The sequence below is a fragment of the Protomyctophum parallelum genome (genome assembly GCF_964188405.1).
Source record: "Protomyctophum parallelum genome assembly, chromosome: 4".
Classification (NCBI taxonomy): domain Eukaryota; kingdom Metazoa; phylum Chordata; class Actinopteri; order Myctophiformes; family Myctophidae; genus Protomyctophum; species Protomyctophum parallelum.
Genome location: NC_139700.1, coordinates 2,204,549 through 2,232,048, shown reverse-complemented (window position 1 = coordinate 2,232,048; position 27,500 = coordinate 2,204,549). Strand labels below are relative to the sequence as shown.

The 27,500-nt window shown below is 42.9% G+C and overlaps 4 protein-coding genes across 6 annotated transcripts in view; 2 read left to right on the top strand and 2 right to left on the bottom strand.

Moving 5' to 3' along the window:
• Positions 1-11,274, top strand: part of adat1 (adenosine deaminase tRNA specific 1) — a 12,438-nt gene extending 1,164 nt beyond the window's left edge. Inside the window, exons 3-9 of the mRNA XM_083762632.1 lie at positions 728-782; positions 1,543-1,673; positions 2,748-3,543; positions 3,861-4,006; positions 6,252-6,351; positions 7,690-7,776; positions 11,104-11,274. Coding sequence (XP_083618758.1) covers positions 728-782; positions 1,543-1,673; positions 2,748-3,543; positions 3,861-4,006; positions 6,252-6,351; positions 7,690-7,776; positions 11,104-11,236 — 1,448 coding nt within the window. The 3' untranslated portion in view covers positions 11,237-11,274. The remainder of the gene's footprint in view (positions 1-727; positions 783-1,542; positions 1,674-2,747; positions 3,544-3,860; positions 4,007-6,251; positions 6,352-7,689; positions 7,777-11,103) is intronic.
• anln2 (anillin, actin binding protein 2) overlaps positions 1-27,500 on the bottom strand; it is a 304,484-nt gene that overhangs the window by 236,984 nt on the left and 40,000 nt on the right. The gene's annotated exons all lie outside the window — the stretch shown is intronic.
• On the bottom strand, positions 16,093-25,206 carry LOC310857343 (gamma-aminobutyric acid receptor-associated protein-like 2). Of its 2 annotated transcripts, none has more exons than XM_083762972.1 (4): positions 25,085-25,206; positions 23,356-23,411; positions 20,517-20,689; positions 16,093-16,415 (listed from the first exon to the last, which is right to left on the bottom strand). In XM_083762972.1, exons 1-4 carry the CDS (start codon positions 25,143-25,145, stop codon positions 16,301-16,303), a joined length of 405 nt encoding a protein of 134 aa, XP_083619098.1. In that variant the 5' UTR covers positions 25,146-25,206; the 3' UTR covers positions 16,093-16,300. The 2 variants fall into 2 exon arrangements, with proteins under 2 accessions (XP_083619098.1, XP_083619099.1); XM_083762973.1 differs by lacking the exon at positions 25,085-25,206 and adding an exon at positions 24,459-24,671.
• The window catches only part of tmem231 (transmembrane protein 231), a gene marked incomplete at its 5' end in the record, with an annotated part of 7,093 nt that continues 4,846 nt past the window's right edge, over positions 25,254-27,500 (top strand). The window contains 2 exons of the mRNA XM_083762971.1: positions 25,254-25,392; positions 26,510-26,676. Coding sequence (XP_083619097.1) covers positions 25,254-25,392; positions 26,510-26,676 — 306 coding nt within the window. The remainder of the gene's footprint in view (positions 25,393-26,509; positions 26,677-27,500) is intronic.

The following is a 27,500-nucleotide window of genomic DNA, read 5'->3' as shown; positions in this document are numbered from 1 at the left end:
TTTAAGATTAAAATGTTAATAAATGTATAATGTGTTTTGAAATATATTATACAATACATGTAACCTATAGCAGCATGGATAATGGATGGATCGCATGGTTATGAATAGCATGGATATATATGCAACAAGGATGCATAGGATCAGGAACGAGTACATCAGAGGGACGGCGCATGTCAGATGTTTTGGAGATAAAGCCAGAGAGGCCAGACTGAGATGGTTTGGACACAGAGGAGGGATATCGGTAGAAACATTTTTGAGGTTGGAACTGCCAGGCAGGAGCATAATAACTCTATGGGCAGGAGGCCTAGACGAGGAAGACTATGGATGTAGTGAAAGACGACATGAAGTCAGTTGGTGTGAGAGAAGAGATGATTCGCCAAAAGGAAAAGATATGCTCATTGGATAATAAAATTAAGTTGTTTTATTTACACTCTCCCTTTCTTTTATTGTGCACAATTGTGCGTATTAGTTTAACCCATTTAGACCTGAAGCCGTAAGCCGTTTTCTGAAAAATATGTTGTTCCAGGGACCCCCCCCCCAGAAGCAAAGATTTGAGTTAAAAACGTTCGCTCTGAAAGAATATATATTTAAAGATTTGCACCACATTTTCACGATTTTTCAAACATAGCAGATCTACAGGCTCGTAGTGCGGCACCAAAATAAGGGGGTGCTGAATGGCACTATTTTACCCAAGGTCATTGTCATCTTTCCTCTCCTGTCCTTTTAGGTGACGTACTTAATGACAGCCACGCCGAGGTCATAGCCAGAAGGGGCTGTGTCAGGTTAGTGACAAAATAGTTCTGATTTTGTCGACCAAAACTGACAAAACATGTTCGACTACCTTTTTTCACTGAGGAAAGTTTAATGAAAACTAAGCTATGATGACTAAAATGTATAGAGAACAAATAAAAACTAGACTAAAATGTCATTTTATGTTTGGTTGCATGCTGAAAGTAGCCGATCTACAAGCTCACAACCAAGTGTAAAATCTGCCAATTTACGACTGCCATTTAGTAGATTTTAGACTAGACTAACATTAAAACATTTAAGATGACTAAAATGTGACTGAAACTACATGAAAATCGATTCAAAAGAGTATGACTAAAAGTAAAATCATCACTAGTGACAAACACATTGTGTCAGTAATTGACTGTGAGTTGGGTGTGACTACAAAAGTGCCAACCGTTTCTGGATCAGGGCCGACTCGAAAATGGGAAAAGTGTTTGCGGCCCACCCATATGACTAGCCGCAATTTGCAACACTAGATGTATTTTTTTAAATAATGTTGAATCTTAGAGTTGCAACACCAGCCCACTGATACAGCCCATACAGCCAAACCGAAAAGTCCTATCTGATTTTATTATATTAGACGACGTTAAACTCACCAACATTGCAGCTGTACAAAAAGTTTGAATTATTCTGCAAAATGTTTGTTTCATAAAACTCCACCGTATGTTATGTCATGTTATGAGTATTTCTACATTGCAGTATTGATACTTTGACTCGTAGTAAAACATGCGAGTACTTTTTCCACCACCACAGGTACCTGATGGAGCAGCTACGCAGGGCGATGTGTGGTCAGGGAAACTCCATCTTCTGTCAGGCTGAGCAGCCGAGGAAATGGAAGCTTCCACACGGAGTCTCCTTCCTCTTCTTCACCAGTCACACTCCCTGTAAGTCCTGTGTGTGTGTGTTTGTGTGTGTGCGTGCGTCCACGCGCAGTTTTACAGCAGTATAGAGCGTCGCAGTTCCGCCCCCCGATGAGCGTCCCAGAAGAGAATTTCCCATTCATTTTTCCCATAGACGTTTCAGAAAGTATTTATTTAAAGACCTTTAACCCATTCTGACCTGAGATCAGATTCATACGAGGTTTCTGCCGGACACACACTGGTCTGATGAACCCATTCTGACCTGAGATCAGATTCTAAAAATGTCAGTCGCTCTTCGATTTTTCAAAAATAGCAGACCTACAAGCTCGTATCGCGCCACTCGGTGGCGTGATATGAGCTTGTAGATCTGCTATTTTTAAATAGCTAAAGCATAACCAAAATGGGTGCCCGGTCAGAATGGGTTAAGCCTCAGAAAAAGCCAACTCGGCTCCTGACAAATCAAATCAATAAACACAATTTCTTTCTTCAATCTTCTTTCTAATTATTTGTTCGGCCAAAAGAAATCTGCTTATTGTCATGATTTCTCAGGAGCCGAGTTGGCTTTGTCCGAGGCTTAAAGGTCTTTAAATAAATAGTTTAACGTTTATGGGTAAAAATGAATGGGAAAGTAGATACATCTAATATAATATGTGTTGTGGATAAATTGAGTGGCAAGTCCTTCCACGCGCCAAATGGCACGCCCAGAGTAGTTCTGGAGCAGCGGATTGTGTGTCCCTGGTTTTTCCCTAAGGGACTGATTGAGGGCAGCTACTGGGACGTGAGGGGTATGATGTTGGAAGACCCGAAACCCTGATGACCTTGGGATACATCACTGAGGATACGTCCCAGTTGCATCCTAGCAATGTTTTTTTGTTCTCAGTCATTTGATTTGATTATAATCGTCCAATGTTTCTTTGGCTTGCATAATAATCAGTATGACCAAGGTGATGGTTTTTACCTGCTGGTAGAAGTTAATGTTTGTGATAGGAAGTCAATGTTTCCCAGCACTGGAGACCAGTGCATGTGTTAATGTAGAGCGAATATGGTTTTCCCCCATTTAATAACCAACACGCCAAATCATCTTATATGTATTATCAGGTGGCGACGCCTCCATCATCCCTTTGACTGACAGCCAATCCCAACCCTGCCCTCCAGTCATCTCACGGGAGGCCCCTAAAAGCAGTGGCGAAGTGACAGACGCCGGCGAGGGAGGGTCCCTGAAGCGAAAAGCCGAGGAGGAGCTGACCGACGGGAGGAGCACTAAGCTTCGCTGTCCGGAGGAGAGGCAGTCCGAAGGAACGGACCCGGAGAGCAGAGGAGATGAAGGAACGGACCCGGAGAGCAGAGGAGATGAAGGAACGGACCCGGAGAGCAGAGGAGATGAAGGAACGGACCCGGAGAGCAGAGGAGATGAAGGAACGGACCCGGAGAGCAGAGGAGCTGCGACACAGCCGGAGGTCTCTGGTACAGACACAGCGAGGCAAAGTTGCGTTACAGTATCGCCCGCAAACAACGTCTCACAAACGTCAACGGAACATCCGGAGGGTAACATCGGGCCACGCACGGACCTGAACGAGCCTGACCATACCGCGGAGAGTTCACAGACCCTGCCGGACATCTGCAGAACGGGGGCCAAGTGTGTCCCGGGTGGCCCAGCAGACCCTCTCCTACCGGGTGCGGGGTACCACAGTGCGGGGGTTCTTCGGGTGAAGCCGGGACGCGGGGAGCCCACTCTGTCCCTGTCCTGCAGTGACAAAATGGCTCGCTGGGGCGTGCTGGGTTTCCAGGGCGCGTTGCTCTCCCACTACCTGCAAGAGGGACTCTATTTCAGTGCCGTCGTGGTTGGAAAGTGTCCCTACAGCCGTGAAGTCATGCAAAGAGCCATCGTCAACAGGTGGGCTTCTCTATGAGGTTTTTCCGATGGCTACGTGAGAATCCGGTGCAATGCACAATCTATTGTGATTACTATGAATGCAAAACACGTATTGTATTGTTTTGTCCTATTGTCTGTTTGTAAAATAAATAAAAAGATAAATAAATATATTGTTTAAAAAAATAAAAATAAATTTGAGATGGAGATTCTTCAACCAAATACATATAACATATAACACCACTGTTTGCTATATAGGATTTTAGAAGACATTTGTAGAATTGGGTCCTTATATAAATGGGTTAACTGAGGCTCAGCTGTCTACTGTGCATGTTGTGCAGGTGCTCCCATGTGTCAGACCTCCCGGCTGGGTTCTCAGTGCGTCCTGTGGAGGTGTTTCAGTCCAGCCTGGAGTTCCCCTGCAGCCAGGCCCAGACTGAGCTCTCGCACCGGGCAGGGCAGGGCCGGATCTCCCCCTGTGGAGCAGGTAGAGTGCTGGACTCTCCCCTCATCAAAATTGTACTCTGGGGCAGGGGTAGTTTTGACGATGGAGAGGGCCACTATATTTCCACACTCACTCCAGAGGGCCACTATATTTCCACACTCACTCCAGAGGGCCACTATATTTCCACACTCACTCCAGAGGGCCACTATATTTCCACACTCACTCCAGAGGGCCATATTTACTGTCGTAGCAAAAATAGCCGATCTACCAGCTCAAAACACGTCGCAGTGCAACGTGTTTTAAGCTTGTATTTTTGCTATAATTTTATTTGCATTGAAATCTTTATGAACTAAATACAAATACATTGGTCATAAAATTTATGATTTATGATATAATTACATTTTAACACTAGTAATTAGCTGAAATCAATAATATATCAATGTTCGGCTACTAACCTGCGGGCTGCATTAAGTGATGGTGGGGGTATGCTCTGGGGCACATGGTGGTGCAGTCGGTAGCGCTTTCGTTGGAAGGTCCCGGGTTCCATTCCCGCCGCTGACGCTGTGTGCGTGCTCTCTCCTCCACGTCACCAGCACAGCACCCATATCCTAGGTGGGGTTGGCGAAAGGGCCAAGGGTTTGCATGTTCTCCCCGTGTCCCCTAGGGTAGGTACCCTCACAAAAAAACATGCAGTAATCCTGGTCTCTATACTGCCTCCCCCTGGTCAGCCGGGGCGCCTGATGGAGGGGAAAGGAACTGGTTGGAATAACGCGTTCCTTCCACGCGCTACGTCCTACCAGGGAAACTCCCCCCTGTCAGGTGATAAGAAGCGGCCTGCTCACTCTTCATGCATTGAAGGAAGTATGAGCTCAGCGCGGGGCTCTCCCCAGGTTGGCAGAGGGAGAGTAGCGTCCAGGCACCGGGTGAAAAATGGGTTACAAAATCGTGGGATCTAAATTTAGAACACTGTTGCTGTTCCCTTTGAACACAGTGTTAAATGTTTTTAACTTCAAACACTGAGGCGTAATGTTTTAGGTATAACTAGATAAAGTGCCAATCGGTGCCCACCAGGGCAGGTCAGGTTGTGGCCTCATGGTGGCGCTATAACAGGCTGTTGAGGAAGATTTGGGCCGGGGGTTGGTGTTGGAGGGATGCAGGTACAATGTTTTTCCATGTGTGCATACATAAGTTGTATACAGATCGCTGCAGTTATAGCTATAAACAGGAATTGGCCTGTTATAGCGCCACCGTGAGGCTGATTTTGAGGAAAAATTTGTGGCATGTCGTCCTCGGCCTAGTGAAAATGTGCATGTATAATTTAACGGAAATTGCACACTGTGTTTGTGATTTGTGGCCTTTTTTGGAAATGGACGAATCGTGTGAGCTTTGGAAGCCAATCTTAGCCAATCAGGATGGAAGATGGGAAATGGTGCCGCTCCGTGTTGATCACATGACTATGGAGATAGTGTATACCGATTTGCGTGAAATTTGGAGTAAGGAGTAAGAATATAAAATGTGTTTTACATATGTCGGCCTCCTGGTGGCGCTATAAAGAGCAGATGTGAAAAATTCCAGGCAAAGGTTTTTCCTTGGCCTCTAGGGAGTTGGCATACAAAGTTATCCACAGATCCGTGCAGTTAGAGGTAAAAACACTTTTGGGCCAGTTATAGCGCCACCTTGAGGCTGATTTGAAATTGTTCATGTGGCATTTCGTCGGCCTAGTGGGAATGTGGGTGCCCAATTTCACGGAAATCACGCGATGTGTTCATGATTTGCAGCATTTTGTTTGAAACTGAGCACTCCTGTGAACTTTGGAAGCCAATCTTAACCAATCAGGATGGAGTGTGAGAAATCTGAAAGACCGGTTTCGTTGAATGGCTCTAGAGAGACTGTGTACCAATTTGCGTGATGTTTGGACAAAATCTGTAGGTGTACTGTGCAAAAACTTGTTTTGCACAAAGCGGCCTCCTGGTGGCGCTTTAACAGGCCGTTCTGGAAAGTTTGGGGCAGAGGTTCATCGTTGGCATCCAGGGAGTGTGTGTGCAAAATTTGGCATCGACCGGGTTAACGGTGGCCGAGATTAGCTGCTCACGGACACACGGACGGACGGACGGACACACGGACACACGGACGGACGGACACACGGACGGACGGAGTGCAAAACATACTCTCCCCACATGCCTTCGGCCTGGTGGAGACAATAATAGAAAAGATAATTATAACTGGTTTGAAAAGTTTATGATATGCCATACATCTGCCAGTATAGTAAAGACTTTTTCTGTTCTAGCCATCAGCTGGTGTAATGTACCTGATCAACCACTCGATGTCACTGCCAATGGCTACAAGCACGGTGCCACCAAGAAGAGCCTTGGTACAGCTAAAGCAAGGTAAGGACAACATGCAGTGATTGTTTTGATACATATTTCACATTATATTAAAATACATGATAGACTTTATAGACTCCACCTTCACAGCTCATCTTGCTTTTCATGACATTGCGCACAACCACCACACAACAAAGGCATCATTCAGCACAACGGCTCAAGCACCCACTGACACAATTAGTAAGCCAAATAGCACCCACTGACTGAAGGCTGAGGCTCCCCTCCCCCTGGTCATTTTGTCACGTCGGCACACACCTTTACGGTGTTCACAGAACAGGTATTCAAATGCTAATACATCTGTAAAGGAGAGGCTGCTGTCTGTGTACCGTCGGCCCGTCTGTAAACAGCCATGAGCCGGGAGGGAGGGGAGGGGAGGGGCAGCAACACCGCCGGGTAATCTCCACGCTGACTTGAGATTTTGACAAACGGAGCCATCTCAGCCAAAATATCCCAAAACAATGTCCGGGGAACAGTCCTCAGACTATTTTACTTTTACTTTAATTAAAAGGTAATGCAGTGGCTGTAATTGGGTCAAGGATCTTGCTTTCGTGAGCAATGTTGCACGAGATTGGTAATAAATTGGTCAAATCATGACATTGTTAGACCATCTGGGGGAAATAAATTACCCACTGCCGTTATAAGAACCTTCCGCCACTGATTCAGCATTTTGAGCATATTGAGTATCTGTCCTTGGTAAGCCGCTGCTTTTGCATGCGATGTGACAGACAAGACAGTGCACTTTTCATTTCACTGTATTCCTCATGCAAAGATGCCATTGCCTGGCCCCGTATCTGAAATGGTCAAATAAATATTTGATTAAGGAATATAATATGCCTTTTGTATTCTTTCTATATATCAGCAAAATGTAGATTGTTATGTTAGACTTTGAGGGGATTAAAAAAAAAACGCAGCTTATCAACTAAACGCTTAATCAATCGATAAGGTTATCAATTATCAATTCATGAATTAATCGATAATTGACATACCTAACCGCTACATTTACACAAAGGGAAAAGGTACAAGAATAAAACCACTTGAGGTCTATTTCAAATGGAGTGAAAATATTGTCTTTACTACAATTTATATTTTTTGACAATATGACAGACGTTCACTTGTAGTTTTAATATTTGACCAGGAGTATCTATACTTTGACTCAAGTGTGTGTGTGTGTGTGTGTGTGTGTGTGTGTGTGTGTGTGTGTGTGTGTGTGTGTGCGTGTGCGTGTGCGTGTGCGTGCGTGCGTGCGTGCGTGCGTGCGTGCGTGCGTGCGTGCGTGCGTGCGTGCGTGCGTGCGTGCGTGTGTGTGTGCGCGTGTGCGTGCGTGCATGCGCGCGCGTGTAGGTCTCTTCTCTGTAAGGTGGAGTTGTTCCACACCTTCCTGTCTCTAGTGGCTGCCACGGACCCATCTCTTGTACCCGACTCTCTCAGGTAATGACGCTGGAAAACGGAGCTCATTACCAACTCGATAAGAAATGTATCGAGACCCGGTGGGTATCAATGAGCCTTGGGCTTGTCCAGCCTGTTATCGAGCATAGCGGTCCAGCCTGTTATCGAGCATAGTGGCCACGCTGGCACAAACATGTGGGTCTAAAAGATACCTGCCAACCAGCTGCCTGGGAAAATTATGCTTTTAATCCAAAGTGACGGTACACACATTAACCAATTAACAGTTCCTTCAATATTATTTTCCAAAAGTGAAAAAGGTCACTTCGCCTTCTGTCTGGTAGAAAAGTACTGTATTTGAAGGCCCTAGTAAAAGGTCTTGCAAGTGATATTTTTTGGATAAATAAATATGCATTTTCTGTTATAAAGAGCTAAAAAGACATGGAGATGTTATAGTAATTAAAGTACTATTCATAATATAGAGCCATGTAATACAACACATTAATGAATAGGAGTAAAGTCGATTCAAACATTTCGCACCATTCTCGTTTAACAACCTGATCCAGAGATACCGGTACTTAATGTCTATGTGTGTAGTTAGGATATAACATATCAAGACAAGAACATAAAAGTAATTATGGTGAAAGGTAATCCTTCACTGGGCTACTAAGTAGGTTCATTGGACTGAGCGGAGAGAGTTGAGTACTAAGAACATTGTAAAACTAGTTTGCGTGGTCTGCCAAACGGCACTGTGTAACGTCCAGCCGCCCCTGATGGGAATGCTTCCCACTGTGTAACGTCCAGCCGCCCCTGATGGGAATGCTTCCCACTGTGTAACGTCCAGCCGCTCCCTGATGGGAATGCTTCCCACTGTGTAACGTCCAGCCGCCCCTGATGGGAATGCTTCCCACTGTGTAACGTCCAGCCGCTCCCTGATGGGAATGCTTCCCACTGTGTAACGTCCAGCCGCTCCCTGATGGGAATGCTTCCCACTGTGTAACGTCCAGCCGCCCCTGATGGGAATGCTTCCCACTGTGTAACGTCCAGCCGCTCCCTGATGGGAATGCTTCCCACTGTGTAACGTCCAGCCGCTCCCTGATGGGAATGCTTCCCACTGTGTAACGTCCAGCCGCTCCCTGATGGGAATGCTTCCCACTGTGTAACGTCCAGCCGCCCCTGATGGGAATGCTTCCCACTGTGTAACGTCCAGCCGCTCCCTGATGGGAATGCTTCCCACTGTGTAACGTCCAGCCGCTCCCTGATGGGAATGCTTCCCACTGTGTAACGTCCAGCCGCCCCTGATGGGAATGCTTCCCACTGTGTAACGTCCAGCCGCCCCTGATGGGAATGCTTCCCGGAAAGAGGGATTAATAATATATTGTCTTCTCGTTGAAGTTGGCGTATTGCATCATACCAGAATATCCCGTTGTTTATGAGTTATGTTTTGCGAACAATAGAATTAGGACATGATGACGATGATTCTCGGCTCCTCCTGGCATTCTACAGCAAAAGACATCAGATATCATGTGCATGCTTGTATGTTTACACGTGCCTGTGCTGGCTTTCACAGGCACGTCTGTTTGTGCACTGCTTACATTGTGTGTGTCTCTGTGCACATTCATGGGCTCACCTTCTCGCACTACTATTATGCGTGTGCGTGCGTGTCGGCGTGTGTGGCGGTTTGCGTTGATGGCTGAGGATCCTCTCCTGTGGGAGAACAGTAGTACCTCTGTGTGTCAGCTTTGCTGAAGATAACCTGATCCTGGCTCAGCCCTGTCTCATAAATGGAACCCCACAATACACACACACACACACACACACACACACACACACACACACACACACACACACACACACACACACACACACACACAAACACACACACAGTGGTGGAAAAGAGATACTTTGTTACAGGCAAAAGTCCGGAATTCAACATTAACTTGAGTAAAAGTACAAAAGAATTGGCATCAAAATGTACTTAAAGTACCAAAAGTATTGTGCAGAAATGTCCCATTTCAAGTTTTCAGATGTATAACAATCTTTAGAAAATACCAGAAGCTTACCCCACGATTTTGCAACCCAGTTTTCAAAGAAATCAAATAAATGTAGTGGAGTAAAAGTACAATGTTTGGATCCGAGATGTAGTGGAGTAGAAAAAGTATTGACAATTAGAAAATTCAAAATTGTACTCATAAGTACAGTGCTTATAAGTAAATGTACTTTCCACCACTGCACACACAAGCATGCACGTGCAAACACACACACACACACACACACACACACACACACACACACACACACACACACACGTCACACACACACTACAATAGCGTTTTTCTCAAGGTGAGCCAGCTCAATTGTCATGCGTCTATTTAAAATAAACAGAATGGCTTGGTTTTGTACTCTGCGTAATCCAAGTGTTCATTCATTGTTGTCTGCAGTTGTTTGTCTACCACCTGGAGTTCCTCCTTCTCACGCACAGTTGCATTCCAAAATACTTATTTTAGCACAGTCAAATCCTCAGTCGTAACCAGTGTTGATTCCGTCGACCACGTTTGGCAATGCGTATTTTCAGCATGCAACCAAGTATAAAATCGGGCATTACGACACCATCGAGGCCTGCCAAAATGCATTTTAGTCGACTAAATCAGGTGTAGATTTAGTTGACTAAAATCCTAAAATCATATATCTTTAATTCAACCAAAACTGGCCTAAGAACACCACGGGGTCCCCCAGGAGGAAGTCACTAATGTTGCTCTGGAGAGGGAAGTCTGGAGCTCTCTGGTGGAGCTGTTGCCCCCGCGACCCGACTACGGATAAGCAGTTGAAGATAGATGGACAAAACTAGACTATCACTAAAACTCTTCAGATAAAATATGACAAAATGTAAATAGAACATTTCTGTTGTGAGCTTGTAGAGCTTGTTCTATTTTCAAATAGGCAAAATCTAGTATACTCCGACAATCTACTCCACTACGATTATTATGTAAAAGTACACTATTTGGATCCGAGATGTAGTGGAGTAGAAGTAAAAGTATTGGAAATACTCAAGTAAAGTTCAGTGCTTTTCACCACTGTGAAAGAGCCGGTTGTTGTCTTCTGGTAGTGGTACTAGTGCATTATTTAGTCACAGTCTTCTGAATTCAGACAGAGGTGCTGATGTTGCAGATTTCCAGGCCTCTCTCTCTCGCTCGTGTTTAATTCTTTCAGAGCCACGCATACCTGAAATAACCAATACTCAACAACAATACTCTTGTTTGCTCCCACAAACGTCTGCGTGATTAACGTTTCTGTGTGTGTGTGTGTGTGTGTGTGTGTGTGTGTGTGTGTGTGTGTGTGTGTGTGTGTGTGTGTGTGTGTGTGCGCGCATAGGGGGAAGGAGCTGCAGACTTGTTGGGATTATAAGCAGGCGTCCCACCTTTACCAAGCAGCCTGGATGCAGCTCCTCACCCAGGCGTTCCCTCTGTGGCCGTGCGGTGACCGGAGTCTCCTGCAGTTCCAATGACTCCAGGGTGTGGTGGGAAACACCACTCGACTAAAGCAAGCGGTGGCACACCTCGACTAAAGCAAGCGGTGGCGCACCGATGAAGTCTATACGAACATGGGGGGGGGGGCGATATCGTAATGAATATCGTCGAGATGACACAATGTCTCCACGATATGCCTTTTCAGAAATATCGTATATACCGTGATATAATACAGTGAATGCACATACTATGATTTGCAGTTCCATACCTTAATTTATACTTCTGTAGAACGACGGTTTCGTTTGCCAAAATAATAAGTATTTTGGTCTAAATGGCCTGTTACTACTTCTTTTAGTTTTTGTTACCTCTTAGGCGGTTGTACTGTTAATGGAAGCCACAACTACAGTACCCTGACAAACAGAAAACACATTTAGCTCGTCCATTGTGGAGACATTTGAAATCCCTACTACTAATGAGACAAAAGACATAGAACTATGCAGTGATTTTGAAGAAAGGGAACTTGGGAAAAGACATTCTGAGGATCCCCAGTGTAGTCATGCTGTTTAAAGAGGTTGCTGACCGTTGGTCAGTGTCCTCAGATGACATGGTGTTTTCCCTGCCGTTCCTAACCTGTTGTGACCACAGACCCCCCTGCTCTTCACTGAACATAAACACAGCTGGACATGTGCTCAATATGGAGCTCCATTCATCGTTTGCACATTTATCTTGTCACACAGTCGGCATAATATTAGATTTCGTCTCTCTGTCAAGTTAAAACCCTGTTGTTCCCCCTTTTTCCCCCCATATGTTTCTTTTCCCTTTTTACCTCCTTTATGATGAATTCCTGTTCTGTTCTTTGACTATATAGAAGTGTCTATTTGTACCTCTCTAAATGTTTTTTTTTTTTTTTTTCCCGGCCGGACGTAGCGCCTGGAAGGGACACGTTATTCTGACCAGTTCCTTCTCTCTAAATGTTTTGATGATTTGAACAAGGTGGACCCTCTTGTAAACGAGTGTAATGCTTATTTGGGTCGTCCACTCACAGTTAACAGTCTTTGTATTGACTATCTCTCTCTCTCTCTCTCTCTCTCTCTCTCTCTCTCTCATTAGCAGGCAACAGTGCAGCAGTATCTCTCTCTCTCTCTCTGTTTCTGGCACAACAGCGCCACTTTTGCCCCTACTGGTACTCATAGTCACATAGTCACATAAGTTAACACGGACATTGCTGTTCCTTGGAGTGGTTGCACCACTCAAAAAGATCCTGCGTTCCTATGGATCCAATGTAGTAATTATTTATTCACGAAAGCTCTTGTTAATACTTTTCTTTGGTTCACTGTGGCATGACAAAGTACGTAGGGCATTCAATTACGAAAAAACATCAAAAGTCGGAATGTGGAGATACAAGGTTTTTGCCGACAGCAACTATTTACTGTAGTCGTATGATGATGATCATATTCCCCATAACATGGGTGGGACATCACAAACGTAATGTCATACTGTAGTTGTATGATGATGATCATATTCCCCATAACATGGGTGGGACATCACAAACGTAATATTAACGGGTGCAAAAATGGCACAGACACGACATTTCTGTCCAAAACCAGACCGCTTCTGAGTCTGGCAGCCTGGAAATCATAATGTGAAGACGGCCTGAACATCTCGTATTACTTGTAGACAGGAAACGGCATTGTGCAATTTTTTTAGGACCAGCAGATTGTCCTTTAAAACGTGTATTTGATTTTTGATTTGATTTGATTTATTTAGAAAAGCAATCATAATACAGCATTATAATCAGCGATCCAAGGATTACACAGTAAAGTCCAAAGACTTATTTCCTCTGGGGTCCTCTCACACTGAACAGAACAATACTTTAAAATACATCACAAATACATAACAGTACATATACATTACATGCACAACACAACAAGTATGCCATGCTAATAAATAAAGATGTATTTGATATTTATCTTATCTTATCAATGTTGAGCAGCATGGTGTTAGTGATTAAGACCTTGGTGGCCTACATTGTCTATTCAATCCCATTGTAATGGCTCCCCCTCCTACTTCTTTCTTAGGAACAATATAAAAGCTTCTTTATGTTTTTTGTTGCTTTCAGTTTCTACACACAAATCTATAAGCTTTCCGTTTAAGATTAGTACACCTGAAAGAACGTTGGCACGTAACGTTTTCAGTTTCTTGTCTTGAAAGCAGGTAAAGGATATTAGAAGCTAAAGTCTGATGAGGAAGGGAGTGCCATCATTAATAAGAATGCCTAACGGAGAAAAAGTGATAACATCTTGAACAATGGCCTCTCTGTTGGTCTCTCTGGTATGTGATGCTGCTCTTTCTCCTTTCACTGGGTCAAGCTATTGACGTGCCCACACAGCCCAGAGTCCTTTCTCTTTTTGCTTTCTTAATCAAAATGTGCGTCACTGACATTCTGTGCTCAGTAGATTATCTGGTGCTGTGTGTGTGTTCTAACTGGGTTCTGGTTGTGTGGGAATACATTTCTGAATGTGGAAGGGACTGGAAAATAGTCCTGGTCATTCTATGGTACTGTGTTATTTATGTGAAGTTTTCATTAGATATTGACAGTGGTGTAAAGTTGTTTGAACTAAGTACAAAGTACTGGTTCACCAGACTCCCCACTTTTGAGTTTGGCCAGCCCATCACTTTAATTTGTTTAGTTAGGATTTTAATCAAGTCTGTTTTTTGGTTGTCTTCTCCTACTCTCCTGTGGTGTGTATTACTCTTATTGTTTGCAAGAATAGAACCCAATTCACATTTACATTTACAATACAATTCAGTGCATTTTGAGACCTGACTTTGTCCTGTCATTTTGTTAAGGCCATTGGTGTTCAAGCCAGGGTGAGTGGCGGCCCGTGACACTTGTATTTCTACATTGAAGTATTGATACTTTTACTCAAGTAGGAAATGTGAGAACTTTTTCCACCACTGGATATCTCCTTCCAATTGTGAATGTCCATTCGATATAAAATACTTTAGATGTGGGCACCTAATTGTCATGTTCACATTATGAAAAGAAGCAACAACTTTGAATGCTTTTACATGAGTTTTTATTGGTCAGGTCATCCAGCTACCTTTCCTTTGGAAATATCTAAAATGTTTTATAATCATTCATTTTCTTTTAAGACATAGTAAACATGTAACAACACTGAGGAAATAAAACAGTATATAATGCATTCAATCAATATATTACACAAATCATAATACTATCAGTTGTCATTCCCATGTAAGTTTTATGGCGCAAAAAATTATCAAACAAGGCCGTTCTAGGCGCCAACTTGTCAATCTCTCTAAACGGAGGACAATATAATGGTCTGAATGTCCATTCTGCATTTATGTGGTCAAACTTAAGCCTTGTAAAATTCCTGGGTAAGACTAAACCTGAAGTGTTGCTCATTAGAAATGAGCAGGTACAGACAGTAGGTAGATGGTGGCCTCGAGGGACAGTGTACTGTTTATACATTTAGACCCGCTTTGTTTCCATCTATGGCTCGCCCCATCAATGCAGTCTTTTATTGTCATTAAAATCTTAGTGAAACTAATAGCACAGGCATAAGCACCTTATTACATTGAGGCTGCAAACCTTAGTCGGGCGTAGTATACCATAATAGTACAATGCCATCAAATAAAACCTTGTCCAAGTGTTCTGCTGACGGCTTCAGTTCCATGTGAATGAAATAGTATTGTGGTGACGTTGGATGTGCTCCCATACTGTGACAAGCTACATCACTGCTCAACGCGACACGCTGCAGTAGCTGGTTAACACTAGGGCTGCAACTATCAATTATCTTCTTAGCGATTACTATATCAAACTGTTTTGATTAATCGAAAAATCGAGAAGCGCATTTATTTATTATTTATATATATATATATATATACATATATACCAACGCAAAGAAATTCGAATACATTTCTTATTATACACAAAATCGATTACTTTGATTAACCACTTAAGCCCTATTTTATACTCTATCGTACAACAGAGTCATGCAACAACAATGAAAATAGCAGAGCTCATAACAAATCGCATCGCAATGCATTGTGAGCTTGAAGATCGTCGGTTTTCTCAATTTTAGAAAATCGGTTTGATTCAAATCGATATGTATATATTTTTTAATAATCGATTAAATCAATTAGTTAGATTAACTGTTGCACCCCTAGTTAATGCCACCAGTTAATCACTGCCTTGAGAGCAGGAGCGAGCTGTCTTGCTTCACATGCGCTTTTTTTTTAAACTGTGCCTAAGGAATCAAATATGTAAATACATAACATGACATGATAGAAATGCATCCATAACATGAGCAATGATTTCATGAGGTTTCTTGCACACATTTGGTGAGATAAAAATCAAGCTTGGCTGACGGAAATCTAGTATGATTGAAAGGAGAAATGTGTAACTATTGGCGCGTGTTGTGTATCTGTATGCGTCTGGGTGGATTTGAGCCCAACAAAACTTGTATTTGTTTCTTTTTGGTTGTTTTGCTTTTTTTGGTCCAACGCTGCTCTTGATAGTTGGAAGAGAAAATTGATGACACCTAATCTGTCAAATTTCTGTGATGATTGCAGCGTGAGAAATTGATCTTCCTAAAGTAATTTGTACTTTGTGTTACGACCGTTGCTTGCCAAAAATCTGTTATTTTTGCTGAAGCATAATGAAGGCGTAATTGTTCTTCTAACCGGCCAAAAGGCTGAAGTCGATTTAACGTCTAGAAATCTGTGGCCTTTGATAACTATTTATGGTTTGAAGCTAAACTTAAAACCATAAAGAACAGTAACAGCCTTCTGTAGACTCACATAGAATATACGGTAACATGTTTACTTAGAACCCCCCCCCCCCCCCCAGTTGTCTAGATAAAATGTGGATATCAAAATATTATCTATGAGTGATTGTGCTGAAATTTATTTATGTTGGTAAATTATTGGTGTAATACATGCTTAACATACCTTTGAACGGCCAATATTGCCTGATATTGGTCCACCAATATACTATATGTTGGGCCCTGTGTGTGTGTGTGTGAGTGAGTGAGAGAGAGAAAGACAGAGAGACAGATAGAGAGGCATACAGTATGGCATTACTCCAGAGTTGTGTAAAAGGCATGGAGACCAAAGGTGTTCTCTCCACTGTAGGCCACGTACAGGAAGCCATCCTCATCCTTCTCCTTGTCATACAGCTGGCCCATTGTGAGACTGCAACGGATTAGAAAGCAGATGGCCAGAGATCATGTGTCTGTGTTCAAAGGCTCTTTGGTGACCCCACCTTTAGAATTTGACAGATATGTAACATAAACATTCATTTATTTTATTAATTTTTATTATTTTGCGGCTTACGCCTTTTATTGGTTTTTTGAAGGGACAGACAGTAGGCTGACAGGAAACGGGAGAGAGATGGGGGAAGACATGCAGTAAAGGCCGTGTCGGGCTCGGGAGTCGAACCCGCGGCCCAGACGGTTACGCCACCGCCTGGGCAACATACAGTAAACATTCATAATGAAACTGTCACTTTGGCAATTATGTAAAGCTTTTAGCTGATGTTCTCTTATGCAAAGTGTGAGTGAGTGCAACAGAAATTAAATAGCTACATTGTAACACTGCTGTAGTACCCCCATATGTGTGCAATGTAGATCTATGTTTTGGTGTGACTATTGTTGTGGCAGACCCCTGAAAAGCATTTTTGCCATGTTTTTTTTTTTTAAGTAAATTTTATTCAAAGAGTTGGATCATGTGCAGTTTTCACAGAGAGAGAATACGACTCTTCGTTTTTTTTACATTTTCTCCCAGTCCTCCCCACCCACCCACCATCTTTCCCCACGAGGCCAGACATACAAACAACATACAAACACAGGTATATATAAAAATAATAATAATAATTGAGTACAAAGCAATACACACAACATACAGTATATACAGGTATAAAACCAATGGGTAATAGATAAGATACTAAGAGACAGAGAAAGGGATCACATGGTTATGGAGCATTTGTGCCATGTTTGGTGAATATTGGAACAATGTCGTGCCTGTGACTATTTGCCTGGCCGACCCCCTACACGTTTGGTGAGGATTGGCGCAACGACGTACCTGTGGCGCGTGAATCTCGTTTGCGTCAGAGCATAGGCATGTCTGAGGCATGGCAACGCCCGCCTGCCTGTGATTGGCCTACCGACACTGCCCATCTTGACTGTCGGGACGCGAGGTTACTCCGTGGTGAGATTGAGAAATAAATTATACAACAAGAGAATGACAGCTTGGCACGCGCGACAGAATGCAGCCTTGTAACTGATAGTAGCGTGGAAGGGACACGTTATTCCGACCAGTTCCTTTCCCCTCCATCAGGCGCCCCGGCTGGCCAGGGGGAGGTAGTTTTAGAGACCAGGATTACGGCATGTTTTTGTGAGGGTATCTACCCTAGGGGACACGGGGAGAACATGCAAACTCCACACAGAAAGGCTCTATCGCCAACCCCCGCCTCGGGTATGGTCACTGATGACGCGGAGGAGGGAACACGCCGCCAGTGCCCACAGCGTCCCCAGCGGGAATCGAACCCAGGACCTTCTAGCTGTGAGGCGACAGCACTACCAACTGTGCCACCGTGCCCCTTTGAAATTGAAATTTGTCTTGTGACACAGCAGCACACATATGCAGAACATATATACACACATTTGACATAACGAAGAACAAGACAATTTACATACATAAAGACAAGAGCAATATCCACCGCTTAGATTACCCTGTGGCTACTACAACTCCTGATTAAGCCTCAAGGTCGGCTGGTGGACAAAGGACCTCTTTAGTCTGACCTTATTGTATGCTGGTACACCATATCTCCTTCCTGAAGGTAGCAACCTCATATTCGCCTGTGTGTAGGACTTGTGTGTCCATGAGAAAGTTTGATGGGAAAGTTCGTTCTCATGTGTGAGTGTGTAAGTGTGTTATCTTCCGGAATGAAGGCCATGTCACCTGCCTCTCGTGTTGCCTCACGAGTCCTGCGGTCTAATGGCGGGTTCTACGGAAACGTCCATCTTCCGATGTATCTCCCCGAATGCCCTGCCCAGCTCGACCACCATGGCAGGCAGCTTAGGGGTTCCGCTCAGCGCTGCCACCTTTCCAATTGTTCGGTACACAAGACCAATGCTCAGCCCGGTCAGCAGAAATCCCCAAATAGATACAGATCTTCTATATCTTCCACAGAGAGAATCGCCGTGCACATTACTCACGTTACCATGCCTATGCTCGGACGCAAGCGAGATTCACGCACCTGCGGCCCCTAACATGGCCCCTGGGGTTCACACGTGGCCCCTGGTGTGACTATTGTCACAGCAGACTCCTGAACAGTGTTTGTGCCAATGGTCGGTGCAGAGTAGTGCAACGGTGCACCTGTGGCACCCAGTGGTCCCTGATGTGGCCCCTGGGGCCAAATGTCTTTGGAATTCTACATAACTGCGTTCCCAAGATATTAATAACCATAGCATGATCCATCATCCGCTCCCTGACATGTACACACACACACACACTCTCTCACTCACACACACACACACACACACACACACACACACACACACACACACACACACACACAATGAAGATACCAGATGAAGATACCAGAGTAGGGAGATACATGAGTCGTGATAAGATAAGACATTCGGGAACTGATCAGTTAAAAGGAAGCGGTAGCCGCAGTATATTGCCTTTCCGCCCCTATTCACACTCCTCCAATGATTTGTAGGGTGTATCTCCTGTCTATAGGTCTGTCTATAGGAGGATCCTCCATCAAGACAATGACTGTCCAATAGCTATTGACACCTGATCGGATGGTTATGAGACAAGTATAAGGCCAATAGGCTATATATATATACCTCTGTAAGTGGTATACAATATGGGTGAATCGTGTTTTGTAGTCTATAGTTTTCACAAGTAAATCTTCTCCACAAAAAGTATAGTTTGTTTTCTATATGCATTGATTACGGTGCATCACATAGGCACAGTTGTAAAGCACGTGGGACATTTTGATCATTGTCAATGTGGGAGATGGGAGTGGCTTCATCCTGTTTCACAGGGAGATTGATTTCACAGTTTAACAATTCCTGTGTCCTGTTCTTTAGTTGGTGAGATGAAGGGACAAAGAGTACGCCCTTACACGTGTAATGGAAAGGGGGTTTACTGTAGCCTCTAAGTATTAATAGGATACCACAATAAAAAAACAAATGGGTTTTATGTAGTCTATAATAAAAAACAAACATGACCGTTAGTAGAGTTTGTGTGTTTTGGTGTTCTCATGTTTGGAATGAGTAATGAGTATTACGATTCATGTCCTGTTGTAAGTAGGATAGGCATTTATAAGCTTTTAGCTTCTGCCTACTGCTTTTGATCATCTTCATGTTTCGGTTTTGTTTTGTTTTTCATAACTTAGCTTACATTCATTGTCTTTAAATATTGTATTTTAAACTGAAGGATGATCAAATAAACTAAACTAAACTAAACTAAAAAAACTAAACTAAACTAAAAAACAGTACTGAAAATTAATTCACAGGCATGAAAAGATCCTTTACCAGTACTGCACAAACGTTTTGTTTAGACGATGGTGACCTTGTTTATGTAGCATAAACGTTTTGTCTTAGATAATTATATGGTACCTACTACCTAGTCAAGTGATATTGATGAAAAACAACAATTGCACATTCATAAAGCACAAAAGCCACAATTCCTGTCCATTATTTTGAGGCAGTTTTGAGCAACAGTGTCTTTTCATAAATGTTTTGTTCCTGAGAGACTTTGGTACAATAAAAGGTGATGTATTAAGCATGGAGTCGTATTGGAGTCCTTAGTCCTTTTATTTTAGTTCTTCCTTATACTGTTCGTCACTCAGCACCTGCCCAAACTTAGGCTGGTTTTGCATGTCGTTGCTCTCTTTCCTTGTTCCTTAAAGCTCACATTACAACATGTGATCTTCCCTATGCCACTTAACAAAATATGGCATGAATGAATGTTTTCTGTGGAGATAAACAGCTATATCTTGCGCCACGCCTAAACTTATTTATTAACATCAACAACATTTTAAAATAGTTCAAATAGCTGATCTACAAGCTCACAACATGTCGATGTAGATTGGCTAGTTGGACTATTTGTAAATGTTTTAAAATAGTAAAACGTGGCAAATGAGTTTGCGCAAGATAGGGCCATAGACTTGGATATCACTTCTAAGCGCATTTTGCGAATGGCAATTACAGGGAACAGGTGATTGAACTCCCTTGGAACCCATTTAAAATAAATGGTGTTCCTTCCCATGCATCTCACCTGGACTGGGGGACTGTTTTGTCCACAAAGAGGAAGATGGCTTTCTCCGAGGGCAGCTGAATGCGTTTTCTGATGATCCACATGAACTGGGCCACTGTGATATCAGAGGGCACCAAGTACTTCCTCTTGTCAATGTCCACTATCTGTGAGCCAGACACCTTCTCCACTATCACCTGGCAGAGGAATATACAAATGTGAACATGCAGCAGTGCATGCAAGGGCGCACACAAAATCACAGAGGCAACCAAAATAAACTAGAAATGTGCGGTTTACCCACGACCTGCAAACTTTGGAAACCAGTCATAGCCAATCAGAACACAATATGGAAAATCTGATCATCTTTCACATGACAAATCAGCAGATAATGTCTGCTGATTTGTGTGAGTTTTAGACAAAATGTGTAGTAGTATTATCATAATAGTACTACACATTTTGTCTTTTTGAATCAAAATAATTATGTGACCACCGTGTGAATTTTGTAGAAATAGTAGCAGAAACTGCTTTTTGCTACTAATCTTAAATATCTTAAAAATGAACCGGCCTGTTATAGCTGCACCAAGAGGCCAATTGGAAAGATTTTGAGTGGAGGTTCTTCCTTGGCCTATACTGGGAGTATGCATGCAAGGTTTCACACTGATTGGAGATGATGTGCTCACAGTCACAGATAAGAGATAAGATAGACGCACACATATTGACGGATGTACAGAGGTGGAAACAGGAGAGTCAATAGCCAGTAGAAATTGGCATGTCGCATGGCCTCAAAGTCCCACGCTATTCCCCACAGAGTATTCCTCAGGTCCACGTACACCACTCGCATCGGTGCAACCACACTTGCAATTTCCCAAGGTTTCACCTTTCTAGCATATCAATTGGTTTCATTATAGTGGAAAGTGTATTACTGTATTCTATGACATGCTTTTTCAAGGTTCAAGGTTGTGTTTTTATTGCTACAGTACATCCTTTGTACAGGTTCACAAGTCAGTGTGGGTTTAGTTTATTAATGGATATTAGGCAGGCCAACGTCAATGACAATAGACTGAGATACAAAATTAGCTTTGCTCATACTTATTTCCCTCACCCAAGGTAAACTATTTAACCACACAATGGGTTGGAAGTAACAGCCCTCATCTGTGTCAGTGGTCTCAGTGTCCCATTCTTTCCAGTTGTGTTCCCATTAAACAAACAGGTGCAGAAGGAAGGCCTCGGGACAGGGATGAAGTTAACAGGACATTATTATCAACACAAAAGAGCCCGGTACACAATACGGCAAAGAGGCATTTCTTAAGTGCAAGCGTTTTAGCACCTACTGTTGTCCACGTGTTGGATGCGTCTCTTTTATTAGGGCCGATTCATACTCCTATTTTACCGCTGTTTCGGCGCTGTAGTGCCGAAATGATTTCGGCTAGTCAGAAATTTTCAGTAGCACCGAAGAGCCGACTTTAGGACGGTACCCCCCCCCCCCCCCGAACCTCAAATGACGTCACATTGTTGACTTTTATTCGGCTCTAAAATAGGAGTATGAATCGGCCCTAAGTCAGAGGTGCCAATCGAGTCCTCGACTACCATAAGCTCCTACAACTGAGTCAACAATCTTTGTCGCATAGCTGACTTATTTCTTTTTACCAGGGTGATCGGAGCATGAAACACTGTCAAAATCAGAATATCAGAAAATCAGGGGTTCTCAACCTGGGGGTTGCGATCCCTCGGGGGCCGTCAAATTATTGTGGGGGATCCCCAGATTATTAAAAAGAAGAAGAATAAAAACTGCAACGGAAAATGTAAATTGAATTAGAGTTCACATAGTACACATAGTACTTTCTATAATGATTATATCTGGTTTCAGTATTTATGATGTATTTTCTCTATTATTAAGGTTATTGTAGCGGTCAATTTGTATTGGGGGTGGGGAGGGGGGCAGGGCGGGGGTCATGAGACATGGCCAAAGAATTTCCAGGGGTCCCCAGCCAAAGAAATTGAGAACCCCTGTTCTATAACATGACTTGGTATTTTCATAAACTCACTGTAATGGAAATTCAATGTATATTCCTGTATAATTATTGATTTATTGTATATTCCGTATTCATCTTATTTGAGTATTACTTTAATATCGTATGTCTGACACACAAAATGCATTAAATTCCCATTAACAATGAAGCAATACTCTATTGCTTCATTGTTGCCATGCCCCAAAGGCCTTCCTGTGTGAAGTGAGGGGTGCTCTTATCCTCTAATAGAGCATAAGAGTGCCCCTCACTTCACACAGGTGTGATTTTTCATATTCCATTCTGAATTGGCTATGGCTACTTTTCAAAGTTTGCGGTATTCCACACAGTTTGTCTGGACTGCCTTTAGAAATGAGTGGAAGGGGTGTAGCTTTAATGTTTAAAGTGATTCAGTTCCAGGGACAATGTGTGCGTGCGACACTGATAAACCAAAAGAATCATCTTTTAACCAGGTCTGTGGATGCATTTTTATGAGAGTTTTGCTCTGTTTCAGTAATTAGTGTATATCTTTTGATATGTTACCCTATTTGACGTGTTATAGAAACCAAAATGCACATATAAGCTGCAACCCGGTCTCACCCAAACACTGTGAAATAACACAGATTGGCAATTCCGTACATACGCTACTAGAAAACCCCAACATCCATATTACACTGAAATCCTCCCCATAGGTCACAACAGGCAAGGCAATAATACCCACTAAACGTCTGAAGTAAAATGGGTAACCGTCTTTTCATAATACTTTTGTTCGTGATACCTTCCTTTTCCTCCCGCCCACCCACCTTCACTCCTCATTCACTCCATCATTGCATCATCCCCACTACCCCCTTACTCACTGGTACTCTGTCAGGGTATTTGTTGCGTATTTTGGCTGACTCCACACATCTGTGTTCTGTGGGAGAGACAGGGAACAAACAGGAAGTCAGAGATTAATCGGATGAGCAAGGACTCTTGGGACTGACTGGAGTCTCTCAGCTGCCTGAGGTGTTAAATGCAAATAAATAAGCCAAGCATGAGACACAGTATAGTGATTTCTTTACAGGATCAAACACTGCATAAAAGGCAGACACGCCAACATCTTCCTGAAACGGGGATAGAACCACATGAATCATACCAGGATAACAACAAACGCAAATTAACGTTACACGTAATTCACCAATAGACAGTAGATCTGGTATCTGTCATGCTTGTGAGATACTTGTCTGATTCTAAACTAAAGGCTAGATTGTTGGATGAAAAACTATTGAATTTGATCAGTGCTCTTTTCAGATGATCAGCAATATAGTACATGTTGCATTGATGAATTTATCTCCCCATCTATATAAGCAAGATCAGATTCATTGTAGCCAGACTGATTAAAGGCCTTTGGGGCATGGCATAAGGTGTGGTAAAACCATTAATGTTCAAGATGCCCTCTCGTTACCCTATACAAGGCCTACTTTAGGTAATATCTCTGCACTGCAGAGACTATAGAATTAACAGTCAAGTTTGAAAAAAGAAGAAGAAGAAAAGATAGCTAGATCTTAGTTTAAATCACCAGGTCTATATTAAGAACCAAATTTTCTATTTTAGCTTAGTAGGCTATAGCAAGGCAACCATGCATGATAACACTTCACAAGGCAGCACGCAAACTTATTAAATCATATCTGTCAGGGGCCAAAGTTGCACTACAACGACCTCCCATTATCTGAGGGGGGATACATTTTTAATAAGTTACAGGGAGGGAGAGCATCACATCATATAGCGTTTTACGCAAGCCATGTAGCCATACTGAATGGATAACAGGTTGTCTGTCGAAGACTCGGATAATTGGCATGCAATTCTGCACCTCAAGTCAAGGATGACATTGCAAACTCGAAACAGGAAGTAAAGGAAACTATAGACTGATGCATCATGACAGTATCATCGGCACGTTTCATAACAATCAAAATCCCTTTACCGAGGGAATGATCCTCCTTAAACATCCATTTCATTTTTGCTGGATCCCTCACACCGAGGCGTGATGCTACACAGTCAGAATGTAAAGCAGAGTATTACAGTCAAAAGCGGACACTGTCGGTGAAATTAAGCGGCGATCCAGATAAAGAGAAGATCAAAACAAAACGTCAACAATTCCTATCATCAACCAGAAGCTTCGAGCGTCCTGTCTGTCTTCTAGCAGTGGGTGGTGATGTCATTTCTGGTCAAACCATTTCTGAACTGCATGCAGGGGACCTGGGGGAGAGAGAGTTGTTCGATTTGCTCTGGTTGCTAAGCGACACCGGCGGCGACCATGGCAACCGCATAGACGCTAAATCCCAGAGAATGCCCACTTCGCCGCACCGTGGTGTGGCGCGTCGAAAGTAGCCGATCTACAAGCCCTCAGTGCGCAGTGCACGCGACGCCGTGTGGGTTTGTAGGTCTGCTATTTTCTGCACAGTCAGTCAGGAAGTAGTAGTAGTGACTGACTGAACATGGCGCGGCTTCGCTAAGAAAGTGAAGAAACTCAGTTTCCATGGCGAAGCGTCCAAATGCGCACTAAAAGCTTTCTGGCAGTAGATAAATGGCCATTCGTTCATCAGTTACTTTGTTTTTGTCCGTCGTTTGCAGTCTGAACAGTGAACCAGGAGCTACCAGGAGTTAGCATCCATGCTAGCTTGACTGGTGTGCAGCAGTGGTCGCAGCTAAGCTGATTTTGTTTTGAAAAACGTTTTTATTTCGTTTTTTGGTAACCCACCGTCCGTTGATTTTTGTTATGGCTTTCTATGAAGTCTACTCTCACCCGGCTTTGATTCGCTACAAAACCAGCGTCTGCACCAAAGCCACCCTGTTTGTCATTGTGGTGTTGTGTCTCACTTACATCCCTCCTCTCTTGGTTGCTTATAGGAGCCAAGGTACATGTGATGCTGAATGGTTGATTTGGTTGCTGCTGCCATGGCTGTTGAATACATGATAAGCTAAGACTATAGCCCGTAGAGGATTAGCCTGACAATAAACAATTTAATTGACTGATTGCATCAGTTAGTTTACTAGGGTTTTTTGTCGGTGATGTTTTATGTTTCGCTGCAGCCAATGAATGGACTTTAGATCTCTTTTCTAGTTCCCTGGTGAATTGTAAATGAACACCACTTCTGTTAACCTAATGTAGGGGATAATTTCCCTAATTTCACTTCCCTATATTTTGGGCATGTCATAAAAAAATATAAAGTTCCCAACTTTCTGTTTTATTTTCAACCATAGTGCTTTTTCTTTTTTTTTTTTTTTTTTTAAGATATTTTTTTGCGGCTTACGCCTTTTATTGATTTTTGAAGGGACAGACAGTAGGCTGACAGGAAACGGGAGAGAGATGGGGGGATGACATGCAGTAAAGGCCGTGTCGGGTCCGGGAGTCGAACCCGCGGCACACTGCGACTGGATTACCAGTCTGGTGCCCAGACCGTTACGCTACGGCCTGGGCCTCAACCATAGTGCTTAACATGTAATGTTGTTACATGAATATAACATACATGTTAACAGTTGAGTTATAATAAAATATATTATAAAACATTTATTTTTCATAAAAATCATCTAGCTATTTGCACTAATGATAACATGACAAATATGTTCTGAAAAATCTAGTGATAATTTGGGACATTTGGGTCCTGAAAAGTATGGAATTACACACTTTTTAGTCTGCTCTGAAGAAGGCTACTGCCGAAATGTGTCAGCGTTCTCAAATAAACATGAGAAATTGCATCTGAGCCAGTCTTGCATCTTTTATTTAGGAGTGGTGCCGCTTTTTCCACTTAGTTGGTTTATGAGTTAAGTTATTAATAGGAAGCCCACCTGTTTTTCTTTCTTCATACAGTAATAGGTGTAGGACTAGGATACCTGTACTTTTGATTGATTGATTGAATACTTTATTAGTCAAAAATGTGAACAGCACAAAAGTACATTAAGACATGTAGGGTCCTGGGGAATGGTAGAGAGATGGAGAATTACAGATAACTTATTAAAGCTGCTTTGTTTTAGGTTTTTGGATGAAGAGGAGTACTTATGAGGAACAGCCAGTCGTGAAGTTTCAATACCAGAGTCTCCTCGTCGCAGCAACTAGCATCAAAGGAGACTACGTTGCCTGGAGCACCTTTCCACACTTTAACAACATGCAAGGAGCCAACCTCCGGATCCCTTCCATCTCCGTAAGAAAGGATTCTATTACTTAGGCCTGAAATTCACACCGCTGCCTTATAAAGGCTTCAAGGGTTGAATAACTGTTGAGGTCCCGTCGTGGCAAAGAGATCATTATACAACAGGTCGTTGATGGCTTGGCCTCAGCTAGTCACTCTGATTCAGTGGCTCTCAAAACTTCCATGTCAATCAGACTCCCAAGTTATTATGTATTTGGCCACGGACCCCCATCTGAAAAGATTCTGTGCCAGGAAACCCCCACACAAAACGTGTATGTTTAAATATTTGTAAAACTGTTCAGTTTAGTTCAGTTTATTTTGGCCATAGAATGAACATTGAATGCATTGATTTCATTTGATCATCATAACTTTACATTTAGACCAAAAAGGTATAGGCTGAAAGCCAGTGGCTTCAGCCTATACCTTTTTGGTCTAAATGCAATTCCAATATTGCCGATCTATAGGGTCAATTTGAAGCTATATATTAACTGTACCTGTCTAAATACTTCCTTAATGTAAACGAAGTCCACACCCACAACACCAGAGGGAGTGCAACAAACCATGTACAACCCAGATTCGGCACAAACAAGGGACTAAATTATTTTCGCTCCTATGCCACCAAAATGTGGAACGCCCTACCAACAGTCATTAAGACATGTGAATCCCTTGACTCCTTCAAAACCGCTCTCAAAGGGCACCTACGGATGGCTGCAATTCGAAACTGGCCTCTGTAAAATCTGAATCCCCCCCCCCCCCCCCCAGTTCTTTAGCTACATAGAAATGTCTATTTGTATGTCTCTAAATGTTTGTATGTCTTTAAATGTTTTGATGAATTG